General features: G+C 44.5%; 1 protein-coding gene across 2 annotated transcripts; it reads left to right on the top strand.

Annotated features, from left to right (window-relative positions):
• Nucleotides 1-15,923: 15,923 nt before the first annotated feature.
• LOC103695527 (vicilin Cor a 11.0101) lies at nt 15,924-18,416 on the top strand. Of its 2 annotated transcripts, none has more exons than XM_008776887.4 (6): nt 15,924-16,613; nt 16,727-16,902; nt 17,003-17,083; nt 17,194-17,463; nt 17,556-17,901; nt 18,047-18,416. In XM_008776887.4, the coding sequence occupies exons 1-6, from the start codon at nt 15,995-15,997 to the stop codon at nt 18,247-18,249; spliced, it is 1,695 nt and encodes a 564-aa protein (XP_008775109.4). In that variant the 5' UTR covers nt 15,924-15,994; the 3' UTR covers nt 18,250-18,416. The 2 variants fall into 2 exon arrangements, with proteins under 2 accessions (XP_008775109.4, XP_088578172.2); XM_088722046.2 differs by having other exon boundaries at nt 17,556-17,948; nt 18,047-18,185.
• The last annotated feature ends 3,645 nt before the right edge of the window (nt 18,417-22,061 follow it).

Below are 22,061 nucleotides of genomic sequence, written 5' to 3'. Positions count from 1 at the left end.
TGAAGTAGCCTGAGTATTACATTTTGAAGCCAACCTACCAATCCAATTTTGGGGTGAGTGTATTTTAATTGCGGCTTATCTTATTAACCGACTTTCTTCTTCTATGTTAGATGGTAAAACTCCTCATGAAATGCTTTTTAATAGAAAAACTCTCTTACCACTATTTATGTACCTTTGAATGTCTTTGTTTTGCTCATATTCAAGCCAAAAATAAATTTGGACCTCATGCACATAAGTGCATTTTTGTAAGATATCCCTATGGTTAATAAGGCTACCATATGTATGACCTACTTGAGAAAAAAATATTCACTAGTACGGATGTTTTTCATGAATCAGTTTTTTCATTTACCAACACATCTCACATTTTTCCTTCTTTCCAATCACCAATTCTTCCTCACATTACTGATAATGGTGATGAACCCATCCTCTCCACTTCTAATCAAGATTCCATCAAACCAGTTGATCTTTCTAAAACATCTGTCAATCCACCTCCATGACGCTCCACAAGGATCCGATGTCCTCCTCAATGACTTTATGATTTTTTGTGCTCTTAGGTTCCATCCTTTTTTTTGTCCATACCAAAACAACCTTGTGACAGGTACTAAGTATCCACTCTAAATTTATCTTTTCTTTGATAAATTCTCAAGCTCTCATAGTGCTTTTCTAACTTTTAATTCCTTTTCTTAGGAGCCCAAGTCCTTTTTTTCAGCAGTGAAATATGCTCACTGGCGTGATGCTACGACTGATGAAATTAAGGACTTAGAGTTTAATCACACTTAGACCATGATGCTACTTCTACCAAAAAAATATGTCATCGGCTGCAAATGGGTATATAAGATCAAATATAAGAGTAATGGTAGTATTGAACGGTATAAAGCAAGGCTTGTTGCTAAAGGCTATGTTGTGGTTCAAATCTGGCCTGAGGGTGACCATACCGGAGGAGTTGGGGGAGCCGCCGGAATGTGGAGGAAGAGGATGAGAGCCACCTCCCACGGTTGGCGGAATACCTGCACAAAACCTCACCGGTATTTTTGGTGAGGGCCCTCCGACGATCAAGTTAGTGTGGAACTTAGTTGATCCAGCCAAAAGTCTCCTAGGTGTTACCTGATGGGGCTATTTATAGCCCCTGTGGAGAGACCCAGGTGACGGAGGTATTGTCCATCCTCATCATGAGAGGGGATGGCTCTAAGTTGGATGGCGCGTAGCTAGAGCTTACTGGTGGCGTGTGGTGCTGTCTGTTCTTGGAAACGGTAAGGTGTTGATAGTCGTAGCAGGATATGGTCGAAGTAGCACGGTGCTGTCCTTGGCTGTCGTAGACCAGCAAGTAAAGCATGGCGTGGTGGCATTGCTATGTACAACCACGTAGAAAGGCGTAGGTACAGCGGCGCAAGGCCGAGGAGAAGGCCACAATTGCCGCGCAGCAGCTTTGAAGGGCCAGAAAGAAGGTACTGGCTGCCGAAGTCCTGATTAAAGACATGCTCATCCAGATTCAAGATATTGAGGTCGAGCATTTTCGGGCTCACTCGTTTGCCACAGGCCGCATTTTCAAGCTCGAAGCCGCTCTGATTAAATAGCAGGGGGAGGCCAAGGCTCTGGGGATACAGCTTGGGCGACTTGAGAGTTTCATGGAGGAGTCTGCTCGCGAAGCTATCTAGAGATTTCGCTAGTCAGAGGAGTACCTTGACGAACTGGCGAAAGAGGCTACCGCTGCCATGATCCAGGGCTTTGACAATTGTTGTAGCAAAGTGCAACAATTCTGTCCTGGAGTCGACCTTAGTGGTCTTGAGCCGAATCTGGACGAAGCTGCTGAAGTGGTCGGAGGTGCCGCAGAGGTCAGTACCGAAGTGAGGCCAGAGATCGTCCCCGAAGTCACCACTAAGAGGAAATCTGAAACCGATCTCGAGGCTGGCATCAAAGCCGAAGCTGCCTTCGAGGTTAGCATAGATGCCACTCCTAAGGCCGCCAACAGAACAGAGGCCGCTCTTGATGCCGATGTAGAGGTTGTTCAGATCGACTAGCTTTTGTTGTTATTTCGGTAAATTCGGCCGCCTGCATTTTTTGTATTCCAACCAACCTCAAGGTCAGGCTCTTGTATTTGGCCCTTGGCCCCTTTTTGATATCAATAAAGTATGCATTCCTTTCAGCATGTTGTACCTTAAACCAAGTATTTGAACCTGTTTTGCTTTGTGTCCGGTTATCAAAATTCGAACTGTATAGCTTAGGTCCGGGTCCACCTTGCATAGCAGGAGCCATGTTGGGGCTTTTTTTGCTTCTAGCTTTGAGACTATCTTTCAGTCGAACGAGCTTGTAGCTCTTCGTTTGATATCGCAGGTCACCATGAGCCTGGCTCAAAAGGCGATGCTGGCGAAAAAGGAAAACTGATTCGAGACCAGCTCGAGAATAGAAATATGCTCAAGGGTTGACACCAGCTCGAGAATAAAAATCTGCTCGAGGGTTGATACCAGCTAGAGAATAGAAATCTGTCTGAGGGTTGACACCTGCTCGGAAATAGAGGTTTGCCTGAGGGTTGACACCGGCTCGGAAATATAAGTCCGCTCGGGGGTTGACACCGGCTTGGAAATATAAGTCCGCTCAGGGGTTGACACCAGCTCGGGAATAGGAGTCTGCCCAAGGGTTGACACTGGCTTGGGAATAGAAATCCGCTCGAGGGTTGATACCGGTGCGAGAATAGAAGTCCGTCTGAGGGTTGACACCTGCTCGAGAATAGGAGTCTGCCCGAGAGTTGACAATGGCTCGGAAATAGAAATCCGCTCGAGAGTTGATACCGGCTTAAGAATAGAAATCCGTCCGAGGTTTGACACCTGCTCGAAAATAAAAGTCCACCAAAGGGTTGACACTGGCTTGAAAATAGAAATCCACTCAAGGGTTGATATTGGATCGAGAATAGAAGTCCGCCCGAGGGTTGATACCCGCTCGGGAATAGGAGTCCGCTCGAGGGTTAACGCCGGCTCGAAAATAGAAATTCGCTCGAGGGTTGATATCGGTTCGAGAATATAAGTCTGCCTGAGAGTCGACACCTGCTTGGAAATAGGAGTCCGCTTGAGGTCGAACGGATTAGGCCGCCGTGTCAGTTGGGGCGGGAGCGGCCGTAGGAATACTTTGGAAAATTGTGTGGACGCTCCTTTTTCGAGGCGTCACTGGATGGAAGGTGAGGAGTCGAGCATCTGTAGCCCGTCCTCCGACGAGGCTCTCATAACTATTTCAGTCTTCAAGGTTATGACCCGGGGGAGATCTGCGAAGGAAACTTTTGGGTATGCCACGCAGTGAGATCTAGCTGGTTAGGCATTTGGTTAACCCAATCCGAGCCGTGGAAGTAGGCTAACCCACTCAGATCGGGGGCACACTTGTAGAATACTGCGGACGGAGGTGCTCTTCAATGGCTCCCTATTGGCGCACTTGTAGGTAGATCCTGCAGTCGTGAGGCTCTTTGGCTCTTGATCGATGTTGCGGACGTCCCGAGCCGAGCTCGAAGGATGACTTTGTCGATAGATCCTGCAGTCGCGAGGCCCTTTGGCTCTCGATCGATGTTGTCGGGCGTTCCGAGCCGAGCTCGAGGGACGATTTTGTTGATAGATCCTGCAGTCGCGAGGCCCTTTGGCTCTCAATCAATGCTGCAGGGCATCCCGAGCCGAGCTCGAGGGACGACTATGTCGATAGATCCTGCAGTCACGAGGCCCTTTGGCTCTTGATCGATGCTGCAGGAAGTCCCAAGCCGAGCTCGAGGGACGACTTTGTAGATTTGTTAATATATAATTCATGCTGCGGGGGCAACCGGAGCATGTCGAGCCAATTAGGGAGTTTTGGAGATGCTTTGGGAAAATCCCATAGGGTAACTTTATTAATTGACACATTCTGGAATTTAAAAACTCTAACCTGGAGGGCTAAGGTCCCGTCTGAGGGTTATAGCTTACATCCCAGGTCGTCGAACCCGAACTGATGGGGGTGGGGCCTCGTCCCTACCCCCCGAAGTCAGGATGCCGCTAGCGTGCGGGATGCGGAGGGGCAGTATTGATGGTGCTTGCACTAGGGTAATTGTCGTCAGGCCTGTTGGGCGGCTCCGGGCTCTGTCTGTTGAGCTCCATTCTATAGGCTTGACCATGAACAAACTGACTCAGTAGGCCTTGGCGGACAATCGCTTCAATCTTATTATGGAGCTGGTAATAGTCTTTCGTGTTATGACCGTAGTCTTTGTGGAAGCGACAGTATTTGTCTGAACCCTTCCGCGACCCTAACGATCGCATTTTCGGTGGAGGTCGGAGGTAGCTGTGACCCTCAATTTTCATAAGGATCTCTATTCGGGAGGACGTAAGGAGAGTGTACTCCACAAAACTGAGGGGGGCATATTTATTGGACCTCCGAGGGGGTCTGCTCCTCGATCGGTAGCGCCTCTTGCGGCGCTCCGTAACTTGATTCTGGAGCATCTGGATTTGTCGCCCTACTTCTTCGACTTTCCTATCGAGCTCGGCGAGTGATGAGGCTCCTACCGGCTGAAGGCTTTGTACAGCCGCGGTAAGAGCTTGAACTTGCTGAGCCAGCAGATAAAACTACTCTAATTGGTCCTGAGGGATCTGGTCTGCTAGTGCAGGTGCTGCAGGTGATGGACTTTGAAGAGAGTGGCCGGGCACTGTTACCCAGCTGCTCGATGCGTTCGGAGCTTCGTGACTCCTTAACCTCATGATCATGACTTGGACCTTTCTCTAACGCTAAATGTTGTGGTTCAAATCTGGCCCGAGGGTGACCACGCCGGAGGAGTCTGGGGAGCTGCCGAAATGTAAAGAAAGAGGATGAGAGCCACCTCCCACGGTTGGCGGAATACTTGCACAAAGTCTCACTAGTATTTCTGGTCAGGGCTCTCCGATGATCAAGTTAGTGTGGAACTCAGTTGATCCAGCCAAAAGTTTCCTAGGTTTTACCTGACAGGGGTATTTATAGTCCCTGTGGAGAGGCCCAGGTGGTGGAGGTATTGTCCGTCCTCATCATGAAAGGGGATGGCTCTAAGTCGGATGGCGTGCAGCTAGAGCTTGCTGATGGCGTGTGGTGACGTCCGTTCTTGGGAACGGTAAGGTGTTGACAGTCGTAGTAGGATATGGCCGGAGTAGCATGGTGTAGTCCTTGGCTATCATGGATCAGCAAACAAAGCATGGCATAGTAGCATCGCTATGTACAACCACGTAGGAGGGCGTAGACATGCACAAAGGTGCGGCCGTTGGCGGGGCCGAGCTTGGTTAGGGCGAGTCAGCGAATGCAGGAGGCGCGCCGAGCTTGGTCGGAACGAGTCGGGTAATATAGGAGGCGCTCCGAGCTTGGTTGAAGCGAGTCGGTGATCATAGAAGGCGCTCCGAAATTGGTCGGGTGAGTCGGCGAATATCCAAAGTCGAAGCAGCTTAAGGAGTCTGAGGTCGGATTAGTTCTGGGCCAGACCGAAATTCCGTCTGGCTGGCATTGGTGTCTATTGGGCCAAAATTGGGTGGCCCTTTTGTCGTGGGCATGACAATCTATTTCGCCCCCAATCAGGCTACACTCAAGCTGAAGGCCTAAATTACCATAAAACATTCACTCATGTTGCCAAATTGGTCACAGTTCGTTGTTTTATTGCAATTGCAGCCACCAAACAAAGACATCTGTACTAGTTTGATGTTAATAATGCTTTCCTCCATGGTGATTTACATAAAGAGGTCTAAATACTACTGCCACCAAATTTTCTCGAAAGAAGAAGGAAGGAGAACAGTTAGTCTATCACTTCAACAAATCCTTATATGGTTTTAAACGAGCCTTCCGTAACTGATTTTTCAAATTCTCCACTGCATTACTTCAGGCTGGTTTTACTCAATTAGTTGCCGATTATTCACTCTTTACCCTCAAATCCAAGAGCAATATCATCATTGTGTTTGTTTATGTTGATGATATACTCATTATGGCAATGATCCTTCTTTCATTGCTTCTACTAAATCTTTCCTCCAAGATCAATTTCGAATTAAAGATCTTGATAAACTTAAATACTTTCTGAGCATTGAAGTTGCATGCTCCAGTAAAGGTATTTTTCTCTTTCAATAGAAATATGCCTTAGATATTTTTGAAGAAGTAGCTGTTCTAGATGCTAAACCAGCACATACTCTGATGGAGTAAAATTTAAAGTTATCACCTAATGTTGAGGAACCTTTGCATGATCCTAGATCATACAGACACTTGGTAGGTCGTTTGATCTATCTCACAATCACTTGTCTAGGCATTACCTTTGTTGTCAATCTTCTTAGTGAGTTTATGCATGCACCACGCCAATCCTATATGGATATGCTCTTCGAGTTTTAAGATACCTCAAATCACGCTCTGGCTTTGGTACCCTTATGCTTGTTTCGAATAACTTTCATCTTAGAGCTTATTGTGATGTTGATTGGGTTGCTTGTTCCACTACTCGTCGTTCTGTTACAGGTTATTGTTGCTTTCTTAGTGATAATCTTTTCTCATGGCGCACAAAGAAACAAAGTACTATCCCTCACTCCACTGCTACAGCTGAGTATTGATCAATGGCCTCTACTACTTGTGAATTAGTCTGGCTCAAAACTCTACTCTCTGACTTGGTTATTCACTACCCTCAATCTATGTCTTTCTATTGTGAACACTTCATATTGCTGCCAACCATGTATTTCATGAGCGGACAAAACACATCGAAATAGATTGCTATGTCATTCGGAAAAAATTACAAGTAGGCACAATCCAGACCAGTTTCTTCGAAGCAACAACCAACGTACTGATATTTTTATAAGGCTTTGGTTCGTGATCAATTTTTTTATCTGCTATGCAAGTTGGGTGTTACGGATCTACACACACCAACTTGAGGGAGAGTATTACAGCTTAGAATTATGCACAATCTTACCTATTATAGTATATACGATATTGAATACACAATCTTGGTATGATATCTTAGATTAATCTCCAAAAATCATGGGATCTGATTATCATATTCAAAATTAGTATTTGTATCAAATTATAGGATTTTACTATTGTATTATATTATATCTTATCTCTAGTATCTTTCTCATAATCGTAAAATCTTATTGTTGTATTCTACTACATCTGGAGGCTCAACTTATATATAAAGAATATCAGTGTTATAAACAAAGCAATTCAAATCATACATTCAATGTAGATTTTTTATACTCTTCGCAGGCACGTTGGTACTTTCTTTTCTCCCTCTTGTCAATTTTTTGCTGCCGCTGGCATTGCTGCTTGGAGAGCTTGAGCTCTGGGTCTCTCTTTTCTTTTTTTTTGGTAAAAGCGGCATTCATATAGCTCTTGCATGGGGCCAAGTCAAAAGCAATAAAATGATACAAGAGAGAAAAAATCTCAGTGACCCTAGTTCAAAAAAAATTATTAGAGTGCCAAACTATATAGGAGGTGATCTAGTTTTTTTTTTTTTTTTGCTAGTACGGGTCGATCATACCCGGCGTGAGCGGATAGACCCAATAAAGTCAAAAAATAGAATACCTCGGAGTGCCAAGGGCAGCTCCCCAACACCATACCATAAGGTACCTCCGGAGTGACAAGCTACAAACGCAGCTACCCAATCCGCAGCACCGTTACCTTCACGGTAAATATACATGGCCTGAAAGGCCCATCCCCTCGCCATGGCCCAAATGTCACGGAGCAAGGGATGGTCACACCCGCCACCCCTTGGACCCCCCTGGATCCAACTAATAACGGTGGCTGAATCACCCTCCAAGATGATAGACCTAGCCCGTAAGACGCACCGGGCATAGCAAAGGCCCGCCCAGGCTACACTCAGCTCCGTGCATGGAACCGAAGTATCAAATAACTGACTGCCACCAACAGCCACGATCCTGGCAGACGGATCCCGAATAACAAAATCCGCGCCTCCCCTCATACCACCATCCAGAACAGACCCATCAAAGTTGACCTTAAGGAAACTCGGAGGTGGGGGTTCTCAGGTGAAAAACACCGTACGGTATACTGCCGAGGCAGGGTGGGAACCCTAGATGTCCCGAGCTGTCAAGGTCCCTCCAACAGAAATGGTGTAACACAACTCAGCCGCCCGAGCGCAGGTACTCTCAACCACAAATTGCAGCGATATACGTCGTTCACCAAACAGGCGAGCGTTCCTGGCCAGCCAAATCTGATAGGCAGTACAGCTCGCTCGAATAGCCGCCTGACGAAGCACTGGGGACTCCGATCCCTGACGCATGGCCTGTAGGAACAGGTCCCTACATCGCCATACCACCTGTGGGACCCCTGCCAGACGCCAAGTAGCCCTAGCCCATGTGCACCGAAACAGGGCATGGTCCACCATCTCTGTCGCACCACAAGCCCCACACACCAATGGGATCCTCACTCCCCGACCGTCGAGAACAGCACTCGTAGGAAGACGGTCCCAGACCACCTTCCAGAGGAACAACGCTACCCTCGGGTGGAGCCTCAATCGCCAAATCCAGGCATAATCCGGGCCAGGCTCATAAACCCGCCTGAGGATACGGGAAAGATCGCCCATCCTAACTCGGGACCTGGTCGAGGAACTCCACCCATGTACATCAGGTCTGCCACTCTGTGGTAAAGGGAGTGAGCGAACCCGCTCCGCCAAATGCTGCCCGAAGAACCGGGCCAACCAAGTCTCATCCCAGCCAGCCACCCCGGGGATCATGAGGTCACAGACTCGAAGACCCTCCCCAGCCTCGACACTAACCGTAGTCGGCCAAAGCCGCAGAGAAAGGCCGTCAACCCATGGGTCCCTGGCAACATCGATGCTACGCCCGTCGCCTATCAACCATCGGGTGTGACTAGACACTAGCGGCAAGTACCGCGCTATCTCACGCCATAGAAAAGAGCAGCTCCGCCCTCCTCGGGCCCAGCCCTCTGGGCCTACCCCCCCATAGCGGCTAGTCATGATCCGACTCCAAAACCCCTGCGGCTCCAGATTAACTCGGGAGGCATGCCGGGCAAGGAGCAACTCTCGTCTCTCGAGGAGAGATACCACCCCTAAACCACCCTCCCTGAGAGGAAGGCAGATGCTTTTTCACGCCACCAGGTGCACCCCCCGACCCCCTCCATGTGAGCCCCATAGGAAGCCCCGAAAAAGTCGCTCAATTTTCAGTAGAACAGACCTTGCCACCATCGTATTCGCCATAAGATAGACGGGCATAGAGCTCAATACTGATCGAATCAGCGTGATTCTGCCCATCATAAGATTCTAGTCGCCGAATAACCATATTTGGTTGCCGAAACCTTTTCGCGACTAGCATACTCTTCGTCGCCGAACCCTAGTCACTGAAAGGTTTTGGCGACCAATATTGTGTGGTCACCTAAGGTACACCAACAACGACCAACATTTGGTTGCCGAAGAAAATTTTTAGCGACCAAATTTGTTGTCGCTAATTTCAATGCCGACCAAATAGTTGGTCGTGGAATGTTTGTCTTCCGCTACCAAAAAAATGGTCACTGAATGTCTATCTTTCCCCACCAATAGTTTGGTCGCAGAATGTATTGGAATGCATTGGCAACAAACATTTTTTGGTGGCAGAAAGTATTAACCTGTATTTAATTAACAATTCAAATTATAAGCTTAATATTTATTTTTGGGCTCATTCCAAATCCTGTACAACCAACACAGCCTATCCAATATCCATATTGCACAATACATTTGCTCATCCAAATAGAAGTATACATAATGTTGGAGAATTCATAATCATTCATTATAAATATCATCATCTATAAGTCTAAAGTCAAGCATACCTATTAGCCATACATCACAATGTTTCATCCATACCATATGTTAAGGTGATAATCATCACCAAACACATCAAAATGTAAATTAAAAATCCCAAAATATCTGATCTTGCTATTCATCCAAACAACCATTATGTAGACAAAAATATTCTTATACCAAAAACTGGATTCTGCTTGTAGACAACTCCACCATGGTCATCTGAACAAAAGCTATCCATGTACCAAAAACTAGATTTCACATGCTCATAACTCCACCATGTATCTGAGAAAGCAAAAAAGAATACACAATCAATAACCACATGTGAAAAATAATAAACTAAAATTCAAGTATAAGTTCACAATGACATTTCACTTAATTTGGTCAAAATCTCTAAATAACCTACATAATATAAATGAGAATACATACCAACGAGTATTTGTACCACCAGTTGAATACATGGCCCCATCATGATGGATAGATGACTTGTGCATTTGAGTCTTTTCCTTTAAGAACTCTATCACCAAACTTGTAAGATGTGCAATTTGCTTCTGTTCTTCCTCTCACTCTTTCCTTTCCTCCTCACGCTCTCTCCTCTTCTGCTCCAATTGCCTCCGCAGCTCTATCTCACGCTCCATCTTCATCTCCTCCATCTCAGCTTTAAGTTTCTGCAACTCTTCAACATGGCCTTGTGACACACGACTAGGTGTGGAAGAAGATGAAGAGAGCTTCGGCCCAACCCCAAATCCCAGAATGTATCTCTTCTTTTTTCCAAGTGCCTACCTAGACATCTCCTCTGATGTTAATTGCACACCGGATTGGGAAGATTCTTCTTGCAAGCTCAACATCTTTGACTGTCAATGCAAAGGTAACAACAGAATTACATGTATATAACCTTGCAAAAGCAGAAACTTATTTAAATGATTATTGAGATTTTAGATACCTACATGTTTCACGGCGCAAATAGGATCAATCCACTCTTTGTTCTTCTTGGTATGAGTTTTCTTATAGAATTCTGGAAATTCAAGATTTTCACAACCATTAAACTTCGGCTGCAAAGTGTAATTTAGATTAGCATATAACCACTACATAATAAGAAAACTAGAATAACTGTCAGACCCCACACGCGCTTTGATGATGAACCTGCTAAAATACTTAAATACTTTAGGCCATAAGACAAACCTGCTAGTGATAGACAAAGAGAACGCAAAAAAAAACACAAAACTACTGAAATGCCATCATTTTACCAAGAGTATTTTAGCAATAACAAGATTCAGAAAGATAAGTTTTCTCACCCATGCTGTTGGCAATAATGGTGGACTTGAAAGCTCGTGGGTTGCTGAGTAGAAAAGGTGAGGAGCAGAGTAGGTTAGGCAGCCATCATGGGCACAAGTTCAGCATCTGCTAAAGGGTGCCTCGGCATAGCTAAGATTTCTTCCTCGGGCATATTACCCTCCTGTCGAGTTCTTCGTGAATCTAACAAATGTTCTCCAGAAGAATTAAGTCCTTCATTATCAGATGGCAGATACTCTTCATCATCATCGTCATCGCTAATCTTGTTCGGTCCTTCATTACCATTCTGATTTGAACCAAACAATGCCTTGGACATGCCCGGTATGCCTTTGCCTTTGCCCGGTAGGCCAATGACCATAATTCATCAGTAGCTTCCAGTGATCGCTGGTTTCGAAGTTGAATCATCTATAACAAAAAAGTCACATAATATGTTACTTCACTTTCAAATACAAGGATAACTCAATACTTAAGGTGCCTACATGTTAATTAATTTTGCTTACGCGATCTTTGAACCACTTAGAAAATTCTTTACGTTGTCTGTTTGTGACGTCAACTTCACTCTCACCTTGTATGTAGTTCTTGTGTTCCCTATTCGACATTCCGTAACGGATAAGTAACATATAAGACTAAAACAACTAAATATTCTAACAGCTTCTCCTAATCCTTCACTTTTGTAAATTTTTCTCTGATATTTTCCCTTCCCATTCTCCTCACAGAATATCTCCCAGTTGTTTAAACATGACGAAACGCCATCATCAATATACAAGGAATTTAAAATATTAGCTTTGAAAAAAAAAACAAATCATTTTTTTTTTTGGTTAAAAAAACAAATCATTCAACAAGTGTGGAATTTTAACCTGAAACCAGGAAAGGCAACGAGTAATAAGTCTACTAAGCAACGAACCCTAAATTAAGAATAATCAACAGCCCCATTTTCGAGCAACATTCTTTGCAGAAAAAAAATCATATTGCTAGTCAAGAAACAAACAAAGTGGGATTACGGAAAGGAAATTAGAAACGGTGCGACTTACCTGTGGCGCTCATGCTCCGTCGCAGACTTGCAGGGGATGCTGCAGCCATCAAATACAACTACCGGTATGACACTATAATGTCGAAGCAGATTGATGTGGTGCATAAAATACTTTAAATGGCGCTTTGCAGCAACGGTCCGTGAGTTGAGGCAAAGCTCCATGCTGCATGAATAAGCTACCCAAAACATATGCTAATTGATCAAAATTCTGACTTTTATCTAAATTCCTTTTCTAAAAATAAAAAAAATAAAAATAAAAAGCTCACCTCCTTTGTGAAGCCATGAATAAGCATCTATCCCGACCTACCAATAAAAATAAAATAAAATCATACAATACGATACAAGGAAGGAAACTACAAAAAATCTGAGGCGAAACAAACGATATGTGAAGGGAGAATGAATGGAAAATGGGGTGTTTCTGAAAAAGAAGTAGAAGAAGAAGAAATCTACACGTTTGCTGGAATATTTTTTAATGTGGACGGGCTTGATGAAGGGCTTCAAAAATCTGAGGAGATTTTGGATGCTCATATCTCGGATCGTTTAATTTTTATTTTTTTTTGTTTTTGGGTGGGGGATGAGGGAAGGCCAGCGGCGACGGCGAAAGAGGTCAAGAGGAGGAGAAGGGAGGTCAGAATGGAATACAAGAAAAAGCGGGACTCAAGGTGTCCCCCGCTCGATCTTTTCGAAATTTTGGACGATGCAAGCCCATCCCGCATTTTTTTTTCGGAAACTGGGACCCCGGTTCCAAGTGGGTCTAATTTGGTCCAAGTGAACTGAAGCCAAATATTCTGGGGGCGTTCAATTTAATTGTAGAAATAGTAGAATAAATAATTCTACAGGGCATCCATTTCATGCAAATAAGAAGTTCCTCCTGCAACGTGGCGTGGAAGATCGATATAACTCGAATGATTTATGCAACATACACGACTAAGCTTGTCTCAAAAACAGAGATTGAACTTCGTTGCTGCGCAACGATGGGGCACCCTAAAACTATCCAGATATTATTAATATCCGGAATATTTTTGAACTAACTATCCAGATCCATATCCGGATCTGATCGAATGAAGAAAACAGTATCCGAATCCAATCCAAATCAAATACGGAAATGGATACGGTCGGATAAAATCCAACCCGTTTTCAGTCTTAGGCGGAGCATTCCAAACAATTTACTGCCATTAATCACTAGGGGTGCAAATAGGTCATCGTTTGTGGCCGGTGCCATGGGATTTGAGAATGAGAAGAAGGGATTTGGGTTTTCTAGAGAGCGATTGGGATTTGGGCGGGACGGCAGGCATACTTAGTTTCATTTTGAATTTCCCTCTTTTTACCTTTTTTTTAATTTATAATTACTCAAAAATAATATTTTTGGAATTAAAAATTAAATTTGGTGACGGAAATTTTTATCAATAACCCGTCACTGCCAAAAATAATCTTTTAAAAATTTATAAACACTTATGTTACAATTTTTGTGACGGCTGAATTTGTCACTGTCTGGTTGCAATTTTGGTTACCAATTTTGTGACAGATACTCCGTCACTACGGTAGTCACTAAGTTTTAGCGTCCACCCTACTAGCGTATTCTGTGACCAGTCTGTCACTAATCTGTCACTAAGTTCACACCATGGTGACCAAATTTCTGTCTGTCACTAATCCATCACAAATAGTGACTGATAACGGGCCGTCACTAGTTTTCCGTCACTATACGCTTGTTTTCTGATAGTGATCATCTTCGCCCCTTTTTCTTTTCTTATTAATGCTTGGATGCTTGCCCAATGGCTTGTATGTCCCTGAATTAAATTGTTCCAAGATCTCTTCTCCCGTGAACTCTCGTGGCCTTGACATGTCCTCACTTTTACCATTAAAGAGCTTTCTCTTTCGCCATATGTGGTTCTCAGGCAAGAAATGCCTCGCACCCATATAGCCAATCTTACTCCTCAAATGTTCTGATGAAGCATCTTCGTTACAAATGGGACAAGCCAAATAACCTTTTATTGGCCATCCAGATATGTTACCATATGCAGGAAAGTCATTAATAGTCCACATGAGAGCAGCACGCATCATAAGTTTGCACGCCATCCTTCCAAAGCTCTTTCAACTCATCAATTAATGGCCTCAAGTAAACATCTATTTTTTTACTGGGAGCCGTTTTTCCGGGAATAAGCAATAACAGCATACAAAATTGCTCTTTCATACACTTCCAAGGTGGAAGATTATAAGGCATCACGATAACGGGCCACATACTATACGATGTGCTTATATTTCCAAAAGGATTGAAACCATTGGTGGCTAGCCCTAACCTCACATTCCGCGGATCCTTGGAAAACTAAGGATGTCTTCATCAAAGTTCTTCCATTCCTCCCCTAAGTGAATTAAGGTGTTAAACGGCACCGTTTGAAAATAAGCAGTTTTTTTTTTGAACTTAGAAATTAGCATCTTACAGAGAGTACAATATCGTTCGGTTTTACGGAAACCTTTCACTACCAAAAGTTTTGTCACTTAAAAACTCAAACTTTCTGTCCAATTTTTTCATCGGAAAAAGGTGCCATTCGTAAAAAGTTTCCTGGACTAAATTTTTTTTAGTCGCTGGAGGTGAACCTTTAAGGACCAAAATTTAGTCGCCAAAAGTTTTACCTCCAGCCCGCGCGAAATATTGGACTCGTGCCAACTTGGTATTGCTTTTCCACGACTAAATATGCATTTAGTCGGTGTAGGACAATTATTCAGTAACTAACAAGAATGTTGGTCGCAGATAGCCTTATTTTTAGCGACCAAACTTTAGTCGCCAAACGTTTTACCTCCACCCCGCCAACTTGGTTTTGATTTTCCGCGACCAAATATGCATTTAGTCGGTGTAGGACAATCATTCAGCAACTAATAAGGATGTTGGTCACAAATAGCCTTATTTGTAGCGACCACTATTCATTTAGTCGCCGAAAGTGGTCGCTGAAAATGTATTTTCTTGTAGTGCAATGTCGCTTCAAGGCCCGTCGAAGATCCCACATCATCTCTTGGGCCACCATGACGTTATCGGAAATATTCCTACCACTCACAAAAGCATCCTGCTCCGAACATATAATGTCAGAAAGGAAGGGCTTTATACGAACCATCAGTATTCTTTCCACAACTTTATATAAAATTGTATACAGATTAATCGGCCTAAAGTAGCTCGGCTCGGCCGCATCCTGATGCTTAGGTATAAGAGTGACAATTAGCTGGGTCTCTTTTTTCTCATGAGAAAGGACAATGGTGGTGCCGTGGTGGAGATCGAGAAGGGAGTGACGGAAGAGAGGATAAGTTAGAGGGTGCGTGGTTCCGTCGTTTGAATTTTTTAAACGGTGTACATACAGTGGGTAGTTAATGGAAAGGAGCTGAGATGTTTGTTCGCCGCATCCATCCATTGTAGAGAGAGAAAAGGTGGCTACGCGGCAACCATGCAGGCTGAAACGTTGCGTCCGACGTCCTTTCACCTGTCCTGCTATCAGTTTCCTACCTTGGCGGGATGCGGTAAGTAGATAGTGCTACAACGTACGTGCGACAAGCTAGAGGCAAAAGTTCACACGCGTGTAGGCGTAGGACGCCATGCAACGTCACACGTGTAGGGTCCTTTTGCTGGACTCGGCGAAACGAGGCACTAAGAGCTACACGCGTACTGCTCGTCGGAGAAGAGAGCTCCACGCGTACAAGCCTCCAGCTCCGACTTCGCTTGGCAAATCGTCGATGAGCTCGTGATCAAACGTCCGGACGTGGCGATCGGTTTTGTCCATCACCGGATCCTGCATCCACGTAGCCATGCAGGCGTGGCCCAGCTGCCACGTTACTCCACTCCCTCAAGACCCACCACCTTTTCTCTCTATAAATGGAGACCCCCAGCTCCACCACTCCTCATCGTCCCAATTACGCTTTCCCCTCTCTGAGTGAGTAACTAGGAATAGCCAGCCATGACGACCAAACCAAGAGCTTTCATTCCTTTTCTTCTTGTTCTTTCCATCCTTCTCGTCTCTGCCACCTTGGCTCTCTCCACTACCGAGGATCCCAAGCGGCAGATTGAGCGGTGCAAGCAGGAGTGCCGGGAGAGTCGGCAAGGTGAGCAACAAGAGAGACAGTGCGTGCGCCAGTGCGAGGAGCAAGAAGAGAAGAGGGGGCAAGGCGAGGAGACAGGCAAAGAAGGACATAAAGGAGAGGATCCCGAGAAGCGGCTAGAGGAATGTCGGAGGGAGTGCCGGGAGCAAGCAGAGGGGAGGGAGCAGAGAGAGTGCGAGAAGCGGTGCGAGGAGGAGTGTAAGGAGCGTCGTGGAGAAAGCAAGGAGGAAGAAAAGAGGGAGGAAGAAAAGGGGGAGAAGAGGAGAGGGAGCGATCCTTACTTCTTCGAGGAGGAGAGCTTCCTGCATCGGGTCCGGACCGAGCACGGCAATGTTAGGGTCCTCAGAAACTTCTTGGAGAGATCCAAGCTTTTGCTCGGGGTCGCCAACTATCGTGTTGCCATCCTCGAAGCCAATCCAAACACCTTTGTTCTCCCCAGCCACTGGGACGCAGAGGCCCTTCTCTTCGTAGCCAGGGGTATAGCAGTCTAGCATTCGCTCTTGTATCTATTTAAGTTTATTGTTTTATTTTTTCTCCTCCCACTACTCGAAATAGGCTACTTATATGTATTTATATGTGATGATCTGTAGGAAATGGACTTATAACTCGCCAGTGTCAAGATAATAAGGAGACGCAAGAGCTTCGCCGGGGACATATCATAAGGGTGCGTGCAGGAACAGTCGTGTCTTTCGTGAACAAAGACAGGAACGAGAAGCTCGTTATAGTCATGCTCTTCCAAACCGTCGCGACTCCTGGCATGCTTGAGGTCCCTCGCATACACCTATAGCTCACACCTCTTAGTCATTTGTCTTCTAATTTACTCATTTCTCTATTGTTACCGACCATCGACCTTTGTGACCGTGCAGGCGTTCGTTGGTGCCGGTGGACGAAACCCCGAGTCATTTTACCGGAGCTTCAGCAAGCCAGTCTTAAGAGCTGCCTTTAATGTATAATAGAATGTTTCCCTTTCTCTCATTCTGTTCTTATACATGTAGTCGTCTGCTTAATTATCCATGTTCTTAACGTCTGAGTGAATCATTCTCGGTCCATGTATCAGACAGGAGTAGACAAGCTGGAGAGGCTCTTCGGAAGGCAGAAGAAGGGAGCCATGATAGAGGCAAGCCAGGAGCAGATCAGGGAGCTGAGCCGCCGCGCTGGCTCCGAGGGTCTGCCTTGGCCCTTCGGTGAATCGAGGAGGCCGTTCAATCTGCTCGACAAGCGCCCTTCCCACTCAAACCGCCATGGAGAGCTAAGGGAGGCCGATCGCGACGACTACCCGGAGCTCAGGGACCTCAACATCCAAGTCGCCCTCGCTAGGATCAACAAAGTACTTAGGCTTTCCTTCTACCTCCCTCTTCTCACCATCTCTTGTTCTTATGAGGTTTTCAGGATAAAATTTAAATGGTGTCTGTTTGGCAGGGATCCATGATGTCACCTAACTATAACACGGAGGCAACCACGATTTCCATTGTGGTAGGAGGCAACGGCCAGGTTCAGATAGTGTGCCCACACGTTTCTAGACAACAGGAGGAAGGACGAGGCCGGGAGGGAGAGGAAGGACGAGGTCAGCAGGAAGGCAAGGAGGAAGAGGAGCAACAACAGCGAGGTCAGCGCTACCAAAGAGTCGAATCCGAGGTTTCACGTGGCACGACCTACATCGTTCCTGCGGGCCACCCATCCGTCGCCGTCTCTTCGCGCAACGAGAGTCTTGAGGTCCTGTGCTTCGAAATCAACGCCATGAACAACCAGAGGACCTGGCTTGCAGGCATCTTCCATAGACTTTTAGTTTAACTAAAACTACTGAAATGGCTGGTTGCTAGCCCATTACAACTTGTAATTAAGTGTTTTTCTTGTTTATTTGAGCAAACATGCAATTAGCCTTCTATATGATTTCTTATGGTGGATTGCAGGGAGCAACAACATATTGAAGCAGATGGATAGGATGACCAAGGAGCTGGCCTTCGATCAGCCGGCGAGGGAGGTGGACGAGGTCTTGAATGCCCCAAGGGAGGAGGTTTTCATGGCGGGCCCACAGGAACGCGAGCGGGAGAGCGAGAGAGGGGAAGGTCGCGATGGTCCACTGGAATCTATCCTGGAATTTGCCGGCTTCTGAGATGGAACAAAGGGAAAGTTAAGAGTTGTGGAGACCAGAGACCGGAGTGAGGGAATATATATGTATGAGAGTTTTAAGAGTAGTAGTAGTAGTAGGAGTGATGCAAATCCTGCGGAATAAGCACATTTAAGGTGCCCTGGAATAAAAGACTTCCCTTTTAGCATTTATTTTGGCGTTCAACTTAGGAACCACTTCTATTTGGTACCAGCAATTCGTCATGCATTTGATGTTCCAAGGAGCACAAGCGCATGCAAATAATCGACGGTCAACTAATAACAATTACTTCCCATAGGCTGTAGAAACTCCTTTTGGGGCAAGAGGCCTCAGCTCTCCGAATCGAAGCTTTGATGGGACAGAGCCATGCAACTAATGCATTGGAAAAGATGGGGCCTCAATTGCACCCACCTTGAGACTTCACATGTGAAGCTTTTTTGGTTATCTAGAGGCTTTTTTAACCACGGGAAGATGGTACTTCTTTCTAATGCTTTCCACTCTATCAGTCATGTAGCTCTTTGACTTCAGTCAGCCATTTCTTTTGGCGGATAATCAGGTAATGGCAATGACAGAAAAATTAGGTATTGCTGAGGTTTTTTAAGGCATTTATCCATACGAAAAAGCATCGCGCTTTTTAAAGCATTGCAAAAGCATTGGCTATGCTACCATGGAAAATCAACTTTTTCGTGTGTGTCATGTTAACTCTTTATGTTTCATTTATTTCTCCATCTTCTTTTCCTCTTTCCAGTCTTGTAAAGTCTGCCGTAGTTTTTGCTCTGGAATTATATTGCAGACTACGACATGGATATCCTTCTGCTCCATAATTTTTCATCTATTATCCACAATTTATGTTATAAAAGAAAGGTTAGTGGTTGAAATTTTGTTTCTTTTGTGTAGTTTGAAATCGGCTTCGATATTTATGCTCGTAATGAAGATAAGTTAAATTTCAAAAGACCTTGCATGTCAGCCTTTTTTTTTTCCTATGAAGATTTTTCCTTTTTTGGGAGAGGTTGAACTATGAGATATGAAACGATGAGATTGGTGTGAAAAAACAATTAAAATGTTTGACCAATGATTTCCAATAAACTGACAAAAAGATCAGGATAAAATTGCTATTAGTAGTGATAATCACTCGCATGCACAAGATCGATGATCTAATAACCATGCAAAGTCACAAGTTATAGATAAGAGAATGTACCTTGTATCATGGATCCGACGCCGGCTAATTCTTTTTTTGTGCTGTACCACTCTTGTACCAGAGCTGAAGCACACTACAGTAAAAGTGTGAAAAGCCGACGCTTAAATGCCGACGCTAGGGGAAAGCATCGGCATTTTCTGCTCCCGCGCTAAGTTTTCCCGACGCTCTTGGTGAGCGTGGGTAATTTGAAGCAGTGGATGACGCTTAAACGCGTCGTCGTAGACTTGATGCTAAACCGACGCTTATAAGCGTCGCCAAGGCCCCCTTAAAACCCAGCGCCCGACCCCAACCCGCATACTTGCCCTAGCTACTCCCGATACCCCTTATTTTCCTCTCCGGCGCTGCCCTTGCCTTCGTCTCCGGCGCTGCCCCCATCTCCCTCCTCTCCGGCGGCTGAAAGCCACGAATGGGACTTCCTTGACGCCAACGGCCACGTTCCAGAAGGCCTACCTCCTCTCCGGCGTCGACCGACCGACCCCAACGCGCTCCGCCCGAGGTAGTTTCTCCTACTCCATCCTCTCCCTCCGTCTCGCTTGTTCTCCTCCTTCTCTTCCTTCCTCAACACGCTCCTTCTCCTCTTCTTTGGTATAAGCCTTGATCGAGCTTCGCCTCCACCGGAGGATCTTCTCTTCCTCCCTCCTCTCCGGCGTCGACCGACCGGCCTGAAGTCCCGATCGTTCCTTGTAGCTAACGCTAGCCTATGTTATTTGGATCAACCAGTACCCCCTATAAAGTCTTGGAAAGTGACCAGTAGAACTTGTCGTGGAAGGCCTGTGTGTACAGTGTACTGCTTCTAGGTTAACATAAAGTAACTTTTCCTTAAAGGCCCTAATTATTTGTACATGGTGCAAATTTCTTTACTCGAGGGGTTGAGCCTCCAAGGACCTTTCATTCCTTCCTTTGATGAGTGTGGATTTTCCTAGAAGAACAAGAAAAGAAAGAAGAAAGAGTATCTAGGTTATATAATGCAAAAAGAAATTGAAATAAACAGTGATTACTCCTACAAGTTACATGCGTAGCCAATGTTCTTAGATTTTAATATTGAATTCACTCAGAAATAAATTTTAATACTGAATCAGGACAAGTCCAGGTGCATTTCCTTATTGTAATGTTGAATCCATGAACTTATTGTAACGTGCAAAGCATATGAAGACAATATAGGTGCTTTCCGGCATATGTGTGGCCTCAAGAAGCCTCAGGATACATATTTAAACATTTTTATATAGGGAGGGGGAATCTGTTGATGTTTTTATATTCCGATATAGATAGTACTTGAAGGACCTTCACTAAAGATGCATGGTAAATTTCCTCCTCCTAAGCTTCAATGTTCTGACAATTACTATACATAATGCAATTATCTAAAATTGTGCTAAATTGATGACAATTTTTTTTTTAATCAATCAACTCGACAGTAATTGGCCATAATTCACCATCTCTTTTTTTTTCCTTTTATTTGATTCATTTTAGTTGTGCATGCTTGTGCTGAATTGGGCTAGGTAGCCGAGCACATGCCAAATTCATGAAGCAGTTTGCTATTTTTTCTTATGTTCTTAGTTCTTTTTGGAATCTGCAGAAGACAGCTTCTATGATATATAGAGGTCTTAAAAGAGTTTGATGTAGTAGCTCTGTGCTAATGTTTTAAGTTTTCCTATGACTTTGAATAGTAAGTGTCATAGATTTCATTGTTTAAGAAGCCATATAAGGCCATACTTCGCTTTGCATCTAGAGGTAAGCCTCTTCAAAAATGCGTCGAGGCTCGTTAGCAAGGCTCTATAGGTGTGAAGGATATCATATCAGGTTAAAAGGTGTGTAACATGCAAACCCTGTACTTCTATGTTATGCCTTATTTGAGAGTTTTAGCAGTTAGACCTTTATTATTTTCACAACCAAATATAATGAAAAACACAGTGTTTTTTTTTAAATTTTTGCATACTCAAATTTCAAACTGTGGTGCAGTGCGTTAGTGTAGCTGTTCATTATTATTTGGTTAGTGGAATTTGATCCTCCAGATTATCCTTGGTAATAAAGTAACAAGAATATTTAATTATTTGCCATTATCATAGATTTTATGATTTACTCATGAATTGCCCATGACTGATTCAAAAACTTTGATGCCTTACAATTAAATGATGCTCTATGTTGTTACTGGTGGTCTTGTTTTTGCTACTATTTATGGTTAGTTCTCACCAATTCTATTTTTCTTGTGAAGAAATATAATAGATAGTTCAATAATCAAAGTTTCTTTATTTTTGTTTGTTGACCCCCTAATGGATTTTGATGAATACAACACACTAGAGTATAATTCCATTTGTCTTAACAATTTAATTGAGAATTTCATGTGTTTTATTAAAAATATTGTTAAGAAAAGTCTAGGCATGTTCCTGTTGGGAACCCGCCCATGCCGCTGATATTTCAAAAATTTTTCAGATGGCAGCGGAATCGGCATGCGCGAGTTCGACGTTCATCGCATGAACGTTGTTTCGAGACCTTTCGTAATTAGGTAAGAATTAAAACTTTTAAAACTACTAGGAAGATCAAATCTTCACCTTGCGCGGGTAGATGATCACCGCGAATCTGAATTCGTGGTTTTAGGAAGAGGGTTCGCTTGAAGCCGTTCAAA

This window comes from Phoenix dactylifera, chromosome 1, assembly GCF_051530095.1.
Source record: "Phoenix dactylifera cultivar Ajwa chromosome 1, Ajwa_hap1_PhDact_Kaust_v1.1, whole genome shotgun sequence".
In the NCBI taxonomy this organism is placed as follows: Eukaryota; Viridiplantae; Streptophyta; class Magnoliopsida; order Arecales; family Arecaceae; genus Phoenix; species Phoenix dactylifera.
This window is presented reverse-complemented; position numbering and strand designations above follow the sequence as displayed.